General features: G+C 39.9%; 1 protein-coding gene across 1 annotated transcript in view; it reads right to left on the bottom strand.

Annotated features, from left to right (window-relative positions):
* Window positions 1-144: 144 nt before the first annotated feature.
* LOC121315184 (collagen alpha-1(XXII) chain-like) overlaps window positions 145-19176 on the bottom strand; it is a 107901-nt gene continuing 88869 nt past the window's right edge. Inside the window, exons 51-65 of the mRNA XM_041249234.1 lie at window positions 19112-19165; window positions 18693-18746; window positions 18376-18429; window positions 11461-11505; window positions 10961-11014; window positions 10616-10669; window positions 7355-7408; window positions 6864-6935; window positions 6500-6535; window positions 6005-6049; window positions 5358-5537; window positions 4634-4700; window positions 4089-4271; window positions 3755-3832; window positions 145-3528 (exon numbers count right to left, since the gene is read on the bottom strand). Of these exons, the coding sequence (XP_041105168.1) occupies window positions 3341-3528; window positions 3755-3832; window positions 4089-4271; window positions 4634-4700; window positions 5358-5537; window positions 6005-6049; window positions 6500-6535; window positions 6864-6935; window positions 7355-7408; window positions 10616-10669; window positions 10961-11014; window positions 11461-11505; window positions 18376-18429; window positions 18693-18746; window positions 19112-19165 (1218 nt within the window). The 3' untranslated portion in view covers window positions 145-3340. The remainder of the gene's footprint in view (window positions 3529-3754; window positions 3833-4088; window positions 4272-4633; window positions 4701-5357; window positions 5538-6004; window positions 6050-6499; window positions 6536-6863; window positions 6936-7354; window positions 7409-10615; window positions 10670-10960; window positions 11015-11460; window positions 11506-18375; window positions 18430-18692; window positions 18747-19111; window positions 19166-19176) is intronic.

Raw genomic sequence — 19176 nt, 5'->3', positions numbered from 1 at the left:
TTACTGGGTGACAAATTAACGTTATCTAAAAGAAATTTACTTTAATTACATACTTAAATCCAAATTTGTGCGTTATCTCAAAACGCCAAATTGGCTTAAGGTATTGCAAGAACCAATAGCGTGACACCCCCCACCCGTTTTAAACGTTTCCATACACTGTGTTTATTACAAACCGAATACTCCAACAATGTTCATGGGATTCTATGATTATTGCACTGGTTAGAATGGCTATAATCAACCCCCACACCCACCCCTATTTGTGGAATAACATTTCTCTCAGCCAATCCGAGATTAGCTTTCCTTTTTTTATTGACATTTTTTACCTGCCCTGTGAAGTAAACCTGTAACAAAGATTTTTGAATGATATGAATATTGATGGAAAACAACAAGTCTTTTATGTAAAATTAACCTGTACCAAACTTTATTACAGATTAGATTGCAGTTTAGCATTTTCATAAGAGGATAAATCAGAGTAAAATAGCACCGTTCTATATGTGCAACGCACGCTACAGCTCAACTTGAAATCATTTCAAACCAGTATATAGAGTCCCTTAAAATAACTGAACCGATTCTCAAAGTTAAATAATAATGAATTACATTTCAGGGGAACAAAAAAGATTATATATATATATATCATATTTACAATTTGCCAAACAAAAAAAAACAAAACAAATCTTCATTTGATAAATAGTGTTGTGATAAAAGTGTGTTTCTCTATCCCATATTGCATCAAACAGGCATCAGATGCAATTTATTAAAATAAAGCTGTATGCATCTTTTCTTTGGGAGTTAAATACTTATTTTTCATGTAATATTTAGGATAAGCAATGTTGTTAAAAATTCATACAGGAAGAAATGTATTCCTTCCACAAGATGACCAGATTCTTTTCTCTCAGGATCATAGACTAACACATTCTTGACGTTTGCTGCCTATATCCTGGCTGTGGTCAATATCATTGGTTTATATGAGTCAATATCATGGGTTTATATGAGTCAATATCATGGGTTTATATGAGTCAATATAATGGGTTTATATGAGTCAATATCATTGGTTTATATGAGTCAATATCATTGGTTTTATATGAGTCAATATCATTGGTTTTATATGAGTCAATATCATTGGTTTATATGAGTCAATATCATTGGTTTATATGAGTCAATGTCATTGGTTTAAATGAGTCAATATCATTGGTTTATATGAAGATTGTGTGAATAACCACAGGACCAAAGTAACCCATGAAGCAGCTTTCCTCCTGCTGGTCATTTAAGAGGCAACACCAGGCATTATTACACAATAGCATTTAGAAACAAACGTTTTTACTGAGATGAGTTCAAACAATGCCCTCTGCAGTAGATGCTACTAAGAGCACAGGTGGAGGCACACATTCCCACAAATAGGTATAAACAAGTACTGAAGGGATGTGGAGAAAAAGCACAGTCTTGGAAACATTCTGGGACTAGTCCCGATATAAAGCATCATGTAAAGTTTGCTGATTTCCAAATTACTCATGGTAGAAGGTATGGGGAAAAAAACAAACAAAAACAACCAACAGCTGACAACCCAGAAAGAAGAAACCACATTTTCAAGTCAAACAAAATATGAAGAATCCAGACATTTTACAGTCATGTATAGGGCATATGATAACTTTCCAATGTCATCCATGTTTGTGGTGACCCCAAAAATACTAAACATGTAAACAATTCATCAAAGCAGTGGTTCCAAGGCAGAGAACTGACTTTTAAGCTAGATTAAAATCGTAATCATCACTCATATCACAAGCCTCCATTACCAAAACATTTTAGTCAAATGTCTAGTATCGCATTTGTCATTTGATAAACAACATGTTCAATAATCAGCTACAAAGGGCTTTATATCTTACCTCAATCCATTTATCCCTGTTGTGTGTCAGAGTTGCACTCCTCTTCCCCAGCCTCCACCTGTTTTCTGGTTTCGTCTAAGAGAGAAGGCAGCTATCCTGACCCCTGCTCCTATATAGCCAGACTCTCCACTATCAGCAAACTAAATTGTGGGCAGGGGTACCTTGAAAGGGCAAGGTCAAAGGTCAAATCTGTAATGAAAACATGTTTGATGTAGTATTGTCTTATCTAAGCTTTAATAAATGCTGTTCTTTCTAGCGCATGTTTTCCTTTGTGAACTGTATCTACACAGTCTACTCTAACATGATAACTGACAGGTATGCTGTCTGTCTGGGTTTTGAGAATAAAGCAACAGTCCACCAAGGACTGCATTAGGGACAACAACATTACATTTATCATGAACCATTGGCACAAAGGCAGGCATATCAGCACAACTCCCAGGGTTCAGAAGCCACATAGTGTCAGATGAACACATACAGGGCAAGAGAGCTGAAACCCTAAGTAGTAAAGCAGCTGTGAAGAATTCCCTCTAGCTTCACTAGTATACTTTGTGAAGGAAGCAACAGTATGACTGTGTCATGCTAGACATGCCAACTTATAACAAAACAACTGATAATAGCATGTAAGAAAAAACAGGAATCTCATTTCTGAGATTAATTACTTTGTGTCACAAAACCACTTACCGATTTCAGGTGGAGCATTTTCAATTGGTCAAGAAAGCTTTAGAGTTTGCATTTTACAATATTCTCCATCAGCACAACACCACAGTCAAAAGTGTGTCTTTTTATTATATTTTCTATTGGTTATTGGGCATTTCCTTCTTATTTTACAAAGATTGGAAAAACACTTGTATATGTCTGTGTTATATATGAATATAAAGAAGAAATGACTCTTTTTTTGTTGTTGGCACGCTGAGCTCACAACCAGAGCAGCCTTTGCAGCTATTGTAAGATGTGTTACTTTAGCCAAGCCAAGGTCTGCTAGACACATTATTTCATTACCCATGGTCAAATACTCAATCCCCACAGATTCCAAATACCAAGCTGCCTGAACTTAAACTAATGGCACACATGCACAGTTTTAGACCAATTCTCAGTACTCTTAAGAAAATTGAAAACAGTGGTATATGTCAAAGATAGCAAAACACTAGGAGGCTATAAGAGGTGATTCCCTTAGTTAAAGTCATGCAACGAATGCAACAGCAACAACGAGGGTCATTTTGTCTAACCACTGTGGCCCTTTGAACACAACAACACCAGTATCATTGTTACATTATATTAATAACAATTCCCAGACAAGAAAGACATACATCCCAAATATCACACAGAGCAAAAAACAATTCTGACCAGCAGCAACTGTTGCTAGTAAATACCAAATTGGGTATTGAAAACAGTTTGTTTGTTAAAAGTCCAAGTTTATAAATTACAATATCATTTGCAGTTTCTGTATGTGGTTTATTGGTTTAATGCCCCTTGACATTGGGAGGCCTGGCTGCCAGACTTGCATAGTAAGCACACTGAGAGGGGTCACACTGTCCGGTGGGCCCTGGAGGTCCGAGTGGGCCAGGTGGGCCAGGGTTTCCTGGCTCTCCCTGGGCCCCTGCTGTTCCAGGCACTCCATCCTTCCCATAGCCAGGGGTGCCTGGGATACCTATTGAGAGAAGGAAAGGAAACAATCACGTTTCTCTCCGGGGGCAATTCAGTCATAACTAGAAGCGAGCTCAATTGTGCCCTTGGATGGAGCATAAGTGTGTTTGCAAACTCGTCTGAGAACAATAAAAAGGACATAAAACTAATGAAAGTATTGCACTGCAAACCATGAGGATTTTGATGATAGAATGCCCACACTTAAAGGCATAGCCACACAGAGGACATACCCGCAGCCCCAGTGGGACCGATTTCTCCTCTTTGTCCAATTCCAGTTTCTCCCCTCTCACCCTTCGCTCCTCTTTCACCTGAAAATGTATAGAAATCCGTCAAAGCATGACATGCTAAATAAATGAGCTGTATTGCATGTTCATTTCATTACTGTAGTTTCTAATAAAGAATTTTCTGATGCACTTCCTATATCAACACAGAACAATAGATGCCTGATGTAATCTACCATGAATATCAGGAACACATTGGAAAGCTTTGTGCATGTGCTACCCTACTGCAGTGGAACTGCATGTACAGTTACCCTGTAAATATAGGAGTGAGGTACAGACTTACCCTTTGGACCCATTGGTCCTCGGGGACCCTCACCCCCGTTCAGACCCGGGCTTCCAGGCTCTCCTGGGGGACCTGGTCTTCCTGGACGCCCCTCTTTGCCTTCAGGACCAGGAGGACCGGGCCGGCCAGGAGAAGATTTCACATGTTCTGGCTGCATCTGAGCCATGAGGTAGGCCACTTTAACTGGAGATGGAGAGCAAAAATAAATCAATTTCTGAGGTCAACTTCCATTTTAAACTTTATTTTTAGTCTTCTCCGTATACGTTAAGCTTGCATCATCATCTAGTTTTAGTAATCTTTATCAATCTGCTTCATAATTTGGCTAAATGCTGATTACAGTGGGTCTCTGAGAAGTCTCTTTTCCCCCAGTAACAAGTAAAACTCAGTATTAGATGGTATTCTTGTAAAGGGAATTGTGCTGTTCCTATGCTATGATGAATTAGGTGAGGACTAACTAGCGCCTTATATACAGCACATTACATGCATTGTATATTTAACCCCTCCAGCAACGCTGCACCTCTGTCCTATAATGAACAGTTACTTACCATCTAGCTGCTTTGCAAGCTCCTCCTGAATAAGCCTTCGCAGTTCTTCAATCGCTACGGATTCCCCCTGTAGTCAGCATACAGCACAACATAAAATAATGTAAAGGTATACAACACAGGAAAGATGTTAGGGTAGACCTATAGTACCATCTATTAAAATGACAAAACTTTGTTACAATACAGTAATAGCACAGTAACTACACAATAGAATGTACTACTGTCATAACAAAAGTCATATCAGTCTAACTACATATTTTCAAATTATGCACGTGAGCAATACAACAGTAACCACAGAACTACCTTAACATGTTCCAACTACCTTAACATATACGTAATTTTACATTATTCTTTGAAATTGCAATGTTCCTGAAGTTCGGTTTCTAGGACATACATATAGAGAAGCTGATGTGTTATTCTTTTCAAACCACGTAACGTTCTTATCAAGCCTCAGGCAAGGAGGGTTGCTTCATTATATCTCATGAGTCAGACAGTGTCATATTCAAAAGCTTGAGACCCCCTCTGATAACAAGCAGTTTAATAAGCAATTTACAATAATAATACAATAGAAATAGTAGAAAAAATACTGTAGCCTGTAACAGCAATGCAAGGTCCCCAGAAGTGACATGTTCATGGTCTGCTGTTTTATAAAAATGATTTCCTGCCACGTTCTTATCTGACCATGGCTGCAGAACGCTATCCGTTGAAGAGAAGCTGCTTTACTCACCCGAGGCCCAGGAAAGCCAGGCTGACCAGGAGTACCTGGAGACCCAGGGGGGCCACGTTCTCCAGCAGGCCCGGTCATTCCCATCATCCCTGTGTGTCCTTTGTGACCCTTCATTCCAGGAGCCCCATCCAGCCCTTTATCTCCATGCTGCCCTTTGTCTCCTTTAACACCAGAATCCCCCTGCACAATAAAACAAAACCAGCAAGCTGTTAGACATCAGAACCTTAACTAACATCAAAAAAACAAGGGTCTATTTAAACTGATGGGCAGAGGTGTATGACCAGCAATACATTGTGATTAATACTTCTGAAGCACAATCTAGATGAAGTAAAACTAAACAGTCTATTTCAAGGTGACTGCCTTTCTACCTGCACTCAGCTGAGCTCTTCAGCTTTGCATGCATTGTTGTTTGTTTGTTTTTTGTTGCTCATTTGTAGGAGTGTCACAGTTTTACTGCTGTGACAGCTCAGTGACTGAAGCGCTTCGATAAATTCTCTAACCAATAAGTTATGTTTTATAATATTGACCCTGTTAGCTGATGAATTAAGTCCATTTACATTGGGCATTCTTTTTTGAACTGCAGGTCTCAAGTCATGAAGCTATCCTGACATCAATGGGTCAGGTTTCTTTATTTTACTTCAACGTACCCTTTCTCCTTTGGATCCATGCTCTCCTTGTTTGCCTGGCAGCCCCTAGAAAATAGTACAGTTGTACAGTAATTAGATGCAGGAGTAAGCATGAGCAAAATAAACAACCATATTAATAACAAACACCCCCTGTATGTTCGATCAAGCAAAACTGGACCCTCAACAACTTCACCAAAAGTGTCTACTTTGCTGTACATGTAACCATGCAAGTGTGATGTACAGGAGGTCCAACTGCTCCCCACACATTTCCAGATTCTGTTGAAAGGACTTAAAATATGTTATCTTAAAAACTATAATATTTTCAATTTGTATGTTGTAGGAATAAAAGGAATCAACTACGCTTTTTCGTATCTTTTTCATCTCTGGACCAATATGGGTAAAATAACAATTGTTTTATTCTACATACAGTATATGTAAAACATGTGACATTATATTGACATACACAAGGACGTGCCCCACTACACTGATTTAAAAAATGAAATACTCATGACTTACATCTTTTCCTTGAGGCCCATACTCTCCAGGTGGTCCCTGCATAATGAATAGAAATGAACACAATTATTATGACCTGTATAACAATGCCGGGACCATATTGAAAAGTCCTGGAATTGAGAATGTGTTAATGAATGTCTATTAAATTCATTGATCACCACTAAACTTGCACAGCAGTTTGTCCTACTGACCATTGTAGGTTTATAGAAGAAGTATACAGAGAGAAGCCTGCTGTGGGGTTACTGGCATTCGTGCTCCTTCATGAGTGTGCTCCATACATTGCAAAAAAGAGGATCATTGCATTGATTTTATTATTTTAAAACGCCATGCAAATCTAAATATATTCATATAAATAAAATATACTCACCGGAGGTCCTTTTGGTCCTGAAAAGCCTGGTAATCCTGGGCTCCCCGCATCTCCTTTGTCTCCCTTAGGACCCTAAAAAAGAATAATAATAATAATAATAATAATAATAATAATAATAATAATAATAATAATAATAATAATAATAATAATAATAATGCTCATATGCAGTACTGGTAATGACAGTGGTCTTAGATAGTGGATAGAACTGCTGACTATAAGTAAAGTAGGAACAAGTGAAATTATTGTTTGGAGAAAACCAAGATATATAATAGTCTATCTCAATTGTTCTCTTTTAAAAAACAAAAACAAAATACCTTCAAAATTCAATAGGTGAGGGGCTTCAACAACATATGACCCTCTTCACTCAGGTGGTGTGTGATTAATAATGCAAAAGGAAGTTTCTTTAAATCCAAATACACATTATTTTTAAAACAGATCTTAAGAAAGTAATGCAAAAAAGAAAATGCAGACATTTTCAGTCTGTCCCTTACCGGAGCACCTGCAATGCCTGCTTTCCCTTGAGCACCAGGAGGTCCAGCTCTACCCTGCAGAAGCACAGGTTCATTGTCATTGTGTGGAGTGGTATAGCTACTGCTACACTGTATCACCATCTCCTGTGTGCTATAACATTATCACACTGTAACATGACCTTGTATTTATCTAAATGCTAGAAGTATCAGAAACAAAATTCTAGAACTTGAAGCTACTGCACTAACAAGTAACTATGATGTGATAGGTGTTACAGAAACTTGGATGTCTGAGAGTGATGGGGACGAATATAATATTTGTGGGTATACACTGTATAGGAAAGACAGGCAGGACAGAAGCGGAGGAAGGGTAGTGCTATACATAAGAAACATTCTTGAAGCCCAGGTGTTAAACCTGGACAAAGAAAATAAAGCTGAATCAATAATAATAGGAGCATGCTATAGACCGCCAGATTCAGACGGTGAGCACAATAACCTGTTATACAATGACATTAGAAATGCGTGTAGCAAAGGAGAAGCCATACTAATGGGGGATTTCAACTTCCCCCATATAAAATGGGAAAACCCGATGGGTAGCACAAAGGATGAAATTGAAATGGTGGAAATGACAAATGACTGTTTCCTAAAGCAATTTGTCAAGGCACCGACTAGAGGGGAGGCATGCCTTGATTTAGTCTTTCCAAATAACGAAGACAGAATAACTAAAACAGAGGTCAGAGAACCATTAGCAAACTCAGACCACAATATAGTCTCATTTGAAGTGCTTTTTAAAACCCCAAAAGTAATGACTAAAGCTAACTATGAACAGAAACTAACATAAGTAGATTGGAGTAAAATAGAGAAAAAATCCACAGAAGAAGGATGGTTATTCTTCAAAAATGTAGTACTAGAGGGGCAACACAATTACATCCCTAAAGTAGACAAATCTAAATGTAAAACTAAATTGCCAAAATGGTTTAATAGATCAATTAAAAAAACTATTCAGCGAAAAAAGGCACTTTATAGAGCATTAAAAAAGGACCAAAAAGAAAGTACACAGAAAGAGTACATGGAATTGCAAATGCAAATCAAAAACAAAGTTAGAAAGGCCAAGAGAGAAATAGAAATGAACATTGCTAAGGGGGCTAAAACCAGTTCCAAAATGTTTTTCCAATATTACAACAGCAAGAGAACATTCAAAGAGGAGGTTAAATGTCTTACAAATGGCAAAATCATAGATGAAGAAAAAAAATAGCAAATATATTAAATGATTACTTTTCACAAGTTTTTACAAAGGAGGATACGGACAACATGTCCAACATGTCATCCAGTTCCTATCCAGTTTTAAATAACTTTAGCATAACAGAGGCAGAAGTATTAAAGGGACTAGGGGCTCTTAAAATAAACAAATCCCCTGGGTCGGATGAGATCCTCCCAATAGTACTCAAAGAAATGAAAGAAGTTATTTACAAACCGCTAACCAAGATCATGCAACAGTCTCTTGACACAGGGGTTGTATTGACAGACTAAAATTGCAAATGTAATACAGATCCACAAAAAGGGAAACAAAACTGAACCAGGTAACTACAGACCAATAAGCCTGACTTCTATTATATGCAAAAAATGGAAAATTACCTATATGGTAACAGTACCCTGGGAGACAGTCAACATGGTTTTAGGAAAGGGAGATCGTGTCTAACTAACCTGCTTGATTTTTTTGAGGATGCAACATCGATAATGGATAATTTCAAAGCATATGACGTGGTTTATTTAGATTTCCAGAAAGCTTTTGACAAAGTCCCACATAAAAGATTATTTCTCAAACTGAACGCAGTTGGGATTCAAGGAAACACATGTACATGGATTAGGGAGTGGTTAACATGTAGAAAACAGAAAGTACTGATTAGAAGAGAAACCTCAGAATGGAGTGAGGTACCAGTGGAGTAACACAGGGATCAGTATTAGGTCCTCTGCTATTACTAATCTACATTAATGATTTAGATTCTAGTGTAGTAAGCAAACTTGTTAAATTTGCAGACGACACAAAAATAGGAGGAGTGGCAAACATTGTTGCAGCAGCAAAGGTATTTCAAAATGATCTAGACAAGATTCAGAACTGGGCAGACACATGGCAAATGACATTTAATAGAGAAAAGTGTAAGGTACTGTACGCAGGAAATAAACATGTGCATTATAAATATCATATAGGAGATACTGAAATTAAAGAAAGACTCTATGAAAAAGACCTAGGAGTTTTTGTTGACTCAGAAATGTCTTCATCTAGACAATGTGGGGAAGCTATAAAAAAGGCCAACAAGATGCTCTGATACATTGTGAAAAGAGTTGAATTTAAATCAAGAGAAGTAATGTTAAAACTGTACAATGCATTAGTAAGACCTCATCTTGAATATTGTGTGCAGTTCTGGTCACCTCGCTATAGAAAAGATATTGCTGCTCTAGAAAGAGTGCAAAGAAGAGCGACCAGAATTATTCCGGGCTTAAAAGGCATGTCATATGCAGACAGGCTAAAAGAATTGAATCTATTCAGTCTTGAACAAAGAAGACTACATGGCGACCTAATTCAAGCATTCAAAATTCTAAAAGGTATTGACAGTGTCGACCCAAGGGCCTTTTTCGACCTGACAAAAGAAACAAGGACCAGGGTTCACAAATGGCGATTAGACAAAGGGGCATTCAGAACAGAAAATAGGAGGCACTTTTTTATACAGAGAATCGTGAGGGTCTGGAATCAACTCCCCAGTAATGTTGTTGAAGCTGACACCCTGGGATCCTTCAAGAAGCTGCTTGATGAGATTCTGGCATCAATAAGCTACTAACAGCCAAACGAGCAAGATGGGCCGAATGGCCTCCTCTTATTTGTAAACTTTCTTATGAGTGATTTAGCTACTGCTTATTGCCATCTCCAGTGTGCTATGACATTATCACACTGTAACATGACCTTGTTGTGTGGCGCTACTGTGTGGTAGAACACTGACAAGCTGAGCACTTTGGAATGTCACCTGCTGTGTGGTGTGACATTGATGTGCAATGTAAGGTAATGCGCATCAGTGTGGTTTCATCTTTTGCTATTGTATGTTACAGCTTTGACTTCTTCTGTGATTTAAACAGCTCGGTTGTGCATTATATATATATTTTATATTAGGTTTCTTGGTACTCAAACGATTTTGGTCCCAGAATACCAGAATTCTAATGCAAGTCACAACAAGAAATGAAGCTGACCCAGCCTAAAGCAGGTTGAAATTCAGTGAACCTGAGGTGTCTCACCTGCTCCCCTCTTGGCCCTTGGAGACCATGTGAACCTGGTGGACCAGGGTCACCCTAAAAAACAGAATTTGCATAATTAAAAACAATATATGATAATCATATTCAGCATGCTCTGAGTTGCCATATGCCGTTATTATGAGACTGAGTGAGTTGTGCAAAGCAAAGGATGGAGCCATATGTTTCTAAATTATTGGAAAATAAATCCTTTCCTTGTTTACCAGTGCAATAGATAAGAGCTGTGTCCCTTATCAGGTTAAAAGGATTAACGTGCTTTGTGGGCAGGTTAGTATTCTGAGTGTCCTGTCTTTTTTTCCCTCTGGTGTAAATTAGAGGAATTCCACTCACATCTTTCCCTGGAGGCCCTGCTCGTCCCACTGCTCCCATCATGCCTGCTTCCCCCTGATCGGAATCATGGGAACAACAGAAAATATGCAATGTTTCAAGTGCTTATCATGGAATTCTATTACATTCAGGCAAAAAATATCTGTGAACATTTTTTTCTAGCACTATAGAGAATTATAGAGCAAAGAAAGACAAAAGTATGTGTTTATGTTGCTGTTTTTTTTTTTTTGTTTGTTTGTTTAACTGGACCTTGTGAGTTTCTTTGTTTCGTGATGACCGAGTACAATTTATTGGCTGTTTTCCTTGAAGATGTCCAATTTTGATTACAGCACACATACTTTTGTTGAAGTTTTAACTTATATCGTATACGAGTACAGCCAGGACTTCAGTGTAACAATTGTAGAATTGATACATATTTGTTTCAAGGTTAGTCCTCTGTAGACTCTCAAACTCTGCTCTACTGTTGACATATCTGTGACTGAAACAGAAATAAAAGCACTCACTCTGGAACCAGGGGGACCAGGCTCCCCTCTGTGTCCCTTAAAACCCTGTAGGAAAAGAACACAGAACTTGGTACAATCATCCTGTAAACACGCTTCAAATCAATAATACCTAAGAATTATAATTACAAATGGGATGTGGAACGTACTGTGTATTACACCTCTGGAGTAGAGGTCTGCTCGGGCCTAAATTTAAAACCCCATCTGAACTCGACTCGACCAAACAAATCCGAACCTGACCCAAGCCCAAGACCTGTGAAATATTTGCACACCTGACCCAACCATCTCCACAAATATATTCCAAATACACGCTATTGCAACTAGTACCTTCAGTGTAGAGTATTCCTGGTTTCCAGTTAAAATGTAAATAAATTAAAAAATCACCATCAATCATGCTGCTTTTGTATTAAGTGTATACTGTTACTTAAATGGTCTGATTGTGGCAGTTGCACGTGTGACACACTATACAAATGTATTGTGGTTTGTTATTTTGTTTTTTGCTATGTACTGTGTAGTGCTTTTCGATATAAAAAGTGCCATATAAATGCAGTAAATAAATACATATCTAAGTTACCTCCTTTCCTAATAATCCAACACTGCATGATTTAAAAGACGACAGCAGGCTTCTTGAAAACCTTGTTACCACAAATAGCCACACAGAAGATGCTCAAATTCGTATACTCATTTTGGACAAGCTTATTATATCAAACCTAAATGTTCAACAACAAATATTACATCACAACTATGGCTTTTCAAACAGCTACAGGATGAATACATCTCTTTTCAATGTGCCGCTGCTGAGAATATTGTACAAAGCCACATGGACCTCCAAACAGTGGATTTAGACATACCCTTTCCAGCAACAGAATTCTCCACTGCTACACATTCTCCTGCTGGTAGTTTTATTTTTATTTACTCCATTGATGAACCCCCTTTATATCCACTCTATCCTCCTATCCTCCCTAGCTGTCCTGGGACTCTCCAGGACTGATCTTGCCTGGCGTGGCTCACCCTCTGCTTCATGCTCTCTTTTGACAGGTGTCCCCCAAGGCTCAGTCCTGGGACCCCTCCTGTTTTCTCACTACACCCGCTCCCTTGGTCCCCTCATCTCCTCCCATGGCTTCTTGTATCATCTCTATGCTGATGATGCCCAGATATTCCTCTCCTTTCCCCCCTCTGATCTCGATGTTTCCTCCTATATCTCTATCTGTCTCTTGGCCATGTCCTCCTGCATACACTTGAATCATCTCAAACTCAGCCCCATCTCCTCCTGGATGTACTCGCATCATCTCAAACTCAACCCCATCTCCTCCTGGATGCACTCGCATCATTTCAAACTCAACTCCATCTCCTCCTGGATGCATTCCCATCATCCCAAACTCAACCCCATCTCCTCCTGGATGCACTCGCATCATCCCAAACTCAACCCCATCTCCTCCTGGATGCACTCGCATCATCTCAAACTCAACCCCATCTCCTCCTGGATGCACTTGCATCATCTCAAACTCAACCCCTTCTCCTCCTGGATGCACTCGCATCATCTCAAACTCAACCCCATCTCCTCCAGGATGCATTCCTATCATCTCAAACTCAACCCCATCTCCTCCTGGATGCTCTCCCATCATCTCAAACTCAACCCCATCTCCTCCTGGATGCACTCCCATCATCTCAAACTCAACCCCGTCTCCTCCTGGATGCACTTGAATCATCTCAAACTCAACCCCATCTCCTCCTGGATGCACTCCCATCATCTCAAACTCAACCCCGTCTCCTCCTGGATGCACTTGAATCATCTCAAACTCAACCCCATCTCCTCCTGGATGCACTCGCATCATCTCAAACTCAACCCCATCTCCTCCTGAATGCACTCGCATCATCTCAAACTCAACCCCATCTGATATTGTTAAGCACTTGCTTAACAATATCAGTTGAGATCTCCTAGGATACTAAACCCGCCCTGGATGCCCATATCTACCAATCAGTGAGGAGAGCCCAGAGTGGTTATTGGCTGCTGTTAAGTGTCAATCTATAAATCCTGTCAAGTTTTCTTTTTGAAACTGAAACAAGTTTATAATCACATTGAATTTAAGGGTAATAGTATATGGTGAAGAATGACTTTCATGGTCTGTGTCACGTTTTTCATTGCTGTGAAATAGGTAGGGCCTTAGTAATGTACTGTATAAGTGAATCCAAGTGGGCGAGACACTCCAGTATACGATGCATTTTGATTGCAACGTGGTATGTAGATTGATTAGGCCTGTACATGTATGAAAGAGATATTCTACATGTCTTCATTGCGATGTGGGCAGTAAGTCAATTAATAATAAATCCACATGCATGTATGAAAGAAATATTTTACATGTCTTCATTGCGATGTGGGCAGTAAGTCAATTAATAATAAATCCACATGCATGTATGAAAAGTATTCTACATATTCAAGTATGGAGACGCACAATAAAGTGATCAACCCGAGTTGTCGCTGTGGAAAGATCCGCTGCAGGAAAGGGGAGGCTGCCTCTAATGTACTGTTTGGAAAAACGACAATATAGTTGTATTCACTGAAGCTAATGCAAGTCTAAGTGACTGTGTAAAGTCATGTAAAGTTGTGATGCAAATATGACGGCACACTGGAAAGGGCTGCTGCTTTCACTAGCAGAAGCTGGGCTACGTAATTCATACATTGTAACCAAATTAAAAAAAGTGAGAGATTGAAGTATTTCCATGTGAACAGGACATAATGTTAATGTAGTTTTCAAACATTGTTTCTTTTGTTTCTCCTTTGGTCAGTGGGGTTGATTTTTTTCTTTTTTTTTCTTAAATTACTGTTATATTTACATTGAAAATGTGTCAGATTTTACACAAAACAAGGCAAGCTAGTGATGGCAGGAATATAAAAATTGGAGAGTGCTATATTTAAATGCCAGTGTATTTATCAAATGTGTCTGGATTTGTTTGAATGTTTTTTTTTTAAACCATACTCTATAAAAAGAGGGCTTTTTATCCCTAACTGTTAACTGTTAATCATTTGAACTCAATACTGATCGATAATCGTCGTTAGAATTTGCACGATAATCAATGTCAATGTCAGGGTTCGATTTACAACATTTTAATAAAAGTTAACTGCTCTTAATGGAACTCGCTCATACATGTAATTATTTACTGTATTCTCTATTTTTAAGAGATAGATATGACTATATATTGTAAAGCCTTTTATGTAGCTGTCACTTGCATGGGTGTGCCTATGAGTGAGTGGAGAGACAGACCGGATTGATGCGTTTGTCACGCCCCAAAGGTGCGCAGGGTTTATTAACTGTGGCAAAGTGCCCGCCCATTTGTGTATTTTGTGTTGTATATTGTGTGTTAATGTTGGTGTATAGTCATTGGTACACGAGATATAAACAGGTCTGTGTAACACGAGTGTTTAAAATGTATATTTGTATTTAGGCACGAGGATTGCACAGCACTTCATGTGAAGGTAAAATGTAATAATATGTGAGCACGGGGAATTGCACTTTAATAATTCACATGCAGTTGTACCGCGACTCCAACTGAATGATTGATTAGCAATCGAGTCTTGGTACAGCTGCCTAAAAGCTGCATGTTTTCACTCACTCGGGGTTGTGTGTTCGATGAGCGGAGAACTGGATTGGAGACTGAGGTAATAAGAATAGTTAATAGTTAAAATACAGGCTCAAAGTGTTTTGTCTGTGTAGTCCGTTTTGTTTGTCTTTCTGTTTTGGCTACGAATGCCATGTCCTGTGTCTTGTTTGTCTTTCAACCTTTTATTTTCTGTCTGTTTCGTTATTAAATACTGAGTGATAACAATCGTTCAGTTGCACCATACCCCACCTCTTTGTTGTTTATTTCCTGGTTTTTGGTTCTGGTCTGACGTCACCCACTACAGCCATCTTTGTGACATGTGGTGTCATCGTGGGATTACCAGAGCCTCCTAGACGCAGACGAGGAAGGCTGGAGAGATGGCTGCATGAACCTGGAGGAGCTCCTCAGTGGTCTGGAGGACCAAGGCTGGTGCCTTGCCTGCGGACTGTACGGGCACGTGGTGACTGTCTGCCCTTTCCAAGAGGAGGAGGAGGAACGAGCCCAGGTGAGGAAGGTGAGGAGAAGAAGGGGCAGAAGAAATCTGCAGCAGCAGCTGCAGGAACAGCAGGAGGAGGTTGGGGATGACAGTTGGGAGTTTTTTTTAAAGAACCTCGCGGCGGAGCTGTGCCCTGGCTGTGGGGCATAAGGGTACACGTTGGCCATCTGCCCCACACAATATACAGAGGCAGAAGTAATGTCTGTGTGGGAGGAGCCCGTGTGTCCAGTGCCCAGAAGGGGGACCATGAGCATCCAGTGCCCAGACGGGGGACTGTGTGCATCCAGCACCCAGACGGGGGGACCGTGAGCGTCCAGCACCCAGACGGGGGATTGCGGGAAACCAAAGCCCGAAAGACTGCTGTTGCCACCTCCGCCAGCAGAGGAAGAATGCCTGCTGACCCCATCTCCACCAGCAGAGGAAGAATGCCTGCTGACCCCATCTCCACCAGCAGAGGAAGAATGCCTGCTGTCCCCATCTCCACCAGCAGAGGGTGCCTGCTGGTATCACTTCCCCTACCATCACCACCTGGAGGAGAAGAGCAGGTGCTTCCTCTGCCTCCATCACCTTCCCCTGCAAGTGAGGGAGAGCCGCACCAGTCCCCTGCAAGTGAGGGAGAGCCGCACCAGTCCCCTGTAATAAGGGTAGACTACACGCCGCTCCCACTTCCGTCGCCAGGAGACTACATGCCTCCGCCACCTCCACCAGGAGGAGCTGCCTCTGCCACCGCCACCTTCACCGGCAGGAGACTACACGCCTCCGTTGGGGTCTGTATCAGACTGCTGTGTAGCAACTTCATCAACAGCAGCTCGTTGGGTTCTTTATCAGGCTGCTGCTCCAAGTACTGTAAGAAGAGGTTTCCCACTGAAGCAGTATCTTCACTATTGGAATCTTTGGAGCACTGACGTATGATTGTTGAATCATCCACTAACTGAAGTCCAGGGTCAGCTGCATCATTTTGTAGCCAATATTCGTCATCTTTGTCAACTTCTATGCAGCCAGGAAGCTTGTCGAGATTAACAAATGAACATGACTCTTCTTAGGCTGCCAATGCTGTTGCGGCAGCTGCAACGTCACTCTCCCAAGTCTCTTCTCAGATGCTTCATCTGACATTGGTGTCGTTTTAGACTCTCCAGCAATCTTTGGGCCATAGGCTGCACAAGGGACATTACATTCAAGGCAGAAATAAATTGAAGATCATACCGTCTTGTAAGGCAAGCAATCTGTCATCTCAGCTTTTGCTTAGATGCTGTTTTCATTTAGATGACTCCTTACAATCAGTACAAATGTATGAAAAAACAACCATGACACAGAGCACTGTCCATCCATGCTTTGCCCTGTGATTTGTAGTTAACAGACAAAGAATTCCAGTTTACATTTTTAAACACACGTGGATTCTTTGCTTTGCCAATGACTATTAAAGGGAGATTGTGTGCACCACTGGCACATGCCAGAACAGTTTAACATTCTTTGCTGTGTTTGTAGCCAGGTGCTGACCTCTCCATTCTCGAAGCAAGTGACTTAGATGACATCTTCCAATACAAACCTGTCTCATCACAATTATAAACTTGTTCCAGTGACAAGTTGTGCTCATCTGTAATATGTTTTTTTAAATATTTTTTTATAGGTCAGCAATAATCCCCAAAGCGGCAGACAGCTTTTCCCCGGTGATTGTAAGCTGTTTTTAAAATGAAACTTTCATCCCCTCCCAAAGTTCGATTTAAGTTCTTAGCTTCTCACATAGCAAAGGGCTGCTGATAGGTATTCCTTTCCTCTTTCATTAAGATCCCTTCCCTCTTTCATTAAGATTAGCCTCATTGGCTTGTTTCATGGTCTTCGTGATGATGGCCCACTAGCAGAATCAACTGAGTTAGTCATACTATATTTCATAATTTGCTCAGCATTGCATTTAATGTCAGACACCATGCTCTTTCCCAGACCGTAGTGACTCTCCTTTATTTTATCTAAAATCTCTACTTTAATTTGATAAAATTAGTACACCACTGTGATGAGTCAAAGGGATTTCGGTCTGTGATTCAGCCTCCCAACAGTAGATGGCATCAAACCAACTCGGGACTTCCCTTACCAAGATCTCGTGACCATGACAAAAGTCATCTTTTTGAGGGGCGGCACCTTGGTGAGGGGCAGAAGTACGAGTATGTAAAAATTCCAGCCACTGGAGTCAAGTGAAGGATAATGACACTTGTCAGTTGAGGATTGGTGTTCCACTGACTAGGCGGAGTAACGGGTGGAGGGAGATACTAGTTTGGTGCAGCAGGATTTTTGAAAATACTAACATTTCTTTTGTCTTTTTTTTTGTTTATGTCTGGTTCGCCACGAAGACGATTAAAGACGAGTTCTCACGATCTGTTTTGGGGATTTCACCCCTGCATTCCCTCCCTCACGCCGTTTTGTTTTCTTTTGTTATTTAATTATTTTGTTGTGTATAGATAATAAAAATAAATTATTTTATTTCTGTACACATAAATTACTGTCTGGACATTCCATTTAATACACTCTCGCCTCACAACCACGTTTTTATTGCTTCCTGAGGTAGTTGAAGCCATTTTGCAGCACTGAAAAGGCACAACGTTATTACGATGCAAAATGAAACCATTGCAATGAAGCAGACAGGAAGATTTACTGCATTTTCGGGTGGGTGCTGTTGCCGGCAAGGTGGAAAGCGGTGATTCAGTTAATACGGTGACCCGGATAATAGGGGTTCAACTGTTTATATAATCATTAAAATAGTAAGCCTTTTTAGTTTATCAATTACTTTTCTTCTTCATTTTGTTAATTAGTTATTTAAATCTGGCACTTACAGGAACACCTCTGAATCCATCTCTGCCTGGTAGCCCTGGCTCACCCTGTTTACCCTGGAAATAACATAAAAAACAAACAAAGGTTACCTTCCAAGGAAAGCAAACATGTAATCTGAATTGAAATATACAGTATGTGCTAGCAACCGCGTTTTTTGTTATTTAGTAAACATAGCATTTCAAACCAAGTGTCACATAAAGACTTCAACCATAACCCTAAAAACCTTGGTAACTGCATTGCTGCCAAACCCCAAGAACCCTTCAGTGCAATGAAAAAACAAGTGAGAAGAGAAACTATATTTAATCAGGCAGATTCCTACCGCTTCCCCAGTCTCCCCTGGTTGCCCATCTTTTCCATTCTTTCCTGTCATTCCCTTTAAAAAAAAAAAAACAACATAAAACATAACTTTAGTTGCTTGTGTATATAATAATAACATATAATATATATATATATCTATATATATATATATATATACCCACATGTACACAACGAAAATTGTGGTTGCTTTTACGTCACAGTGGAGTAAAAAAAAACCCAACACTGAATGGTATCTTATCAAGTCCATCTTAGAAAATCTAACACATCAAGATGGACTACAATTAATCTGCTAATACATATTGGCTGTATACAGTATGGTAGGAGATGTAATTTACTGCAAAAGTGGTCCTTTCCACAGAAAGGAGCACCTCTGTTTCAATTGAACCAAAGTCTTAGAAAGCATGCATTTTCTCTACCTACCATCAGCCCGGGCAGTCCTGGCGGACCCTGTATTCCTCTTAGCCCCTCTTTACCCTGTCAAACAG

Source organism: Polyodon spathula, chromosome 4 (genome assembly GCF_017654505.1).
Source record: "Polyodon spathula isolate WHYD16114869_AA chromosome 4, ASM1765450v1, whole genome shotgun sequence".
Lineage (NCBI taxonomy): Eukaryota > Metazoa > Chordata > Actinopteri > Acipenseriformes > Polyodontidae > Polyodon > Polyodon spathula.
The sequence above is the reverse complement of the archived record's forward strand: the minus strand, read 5'-3'. Positions and strand labels throughout refer to the sequence as shown.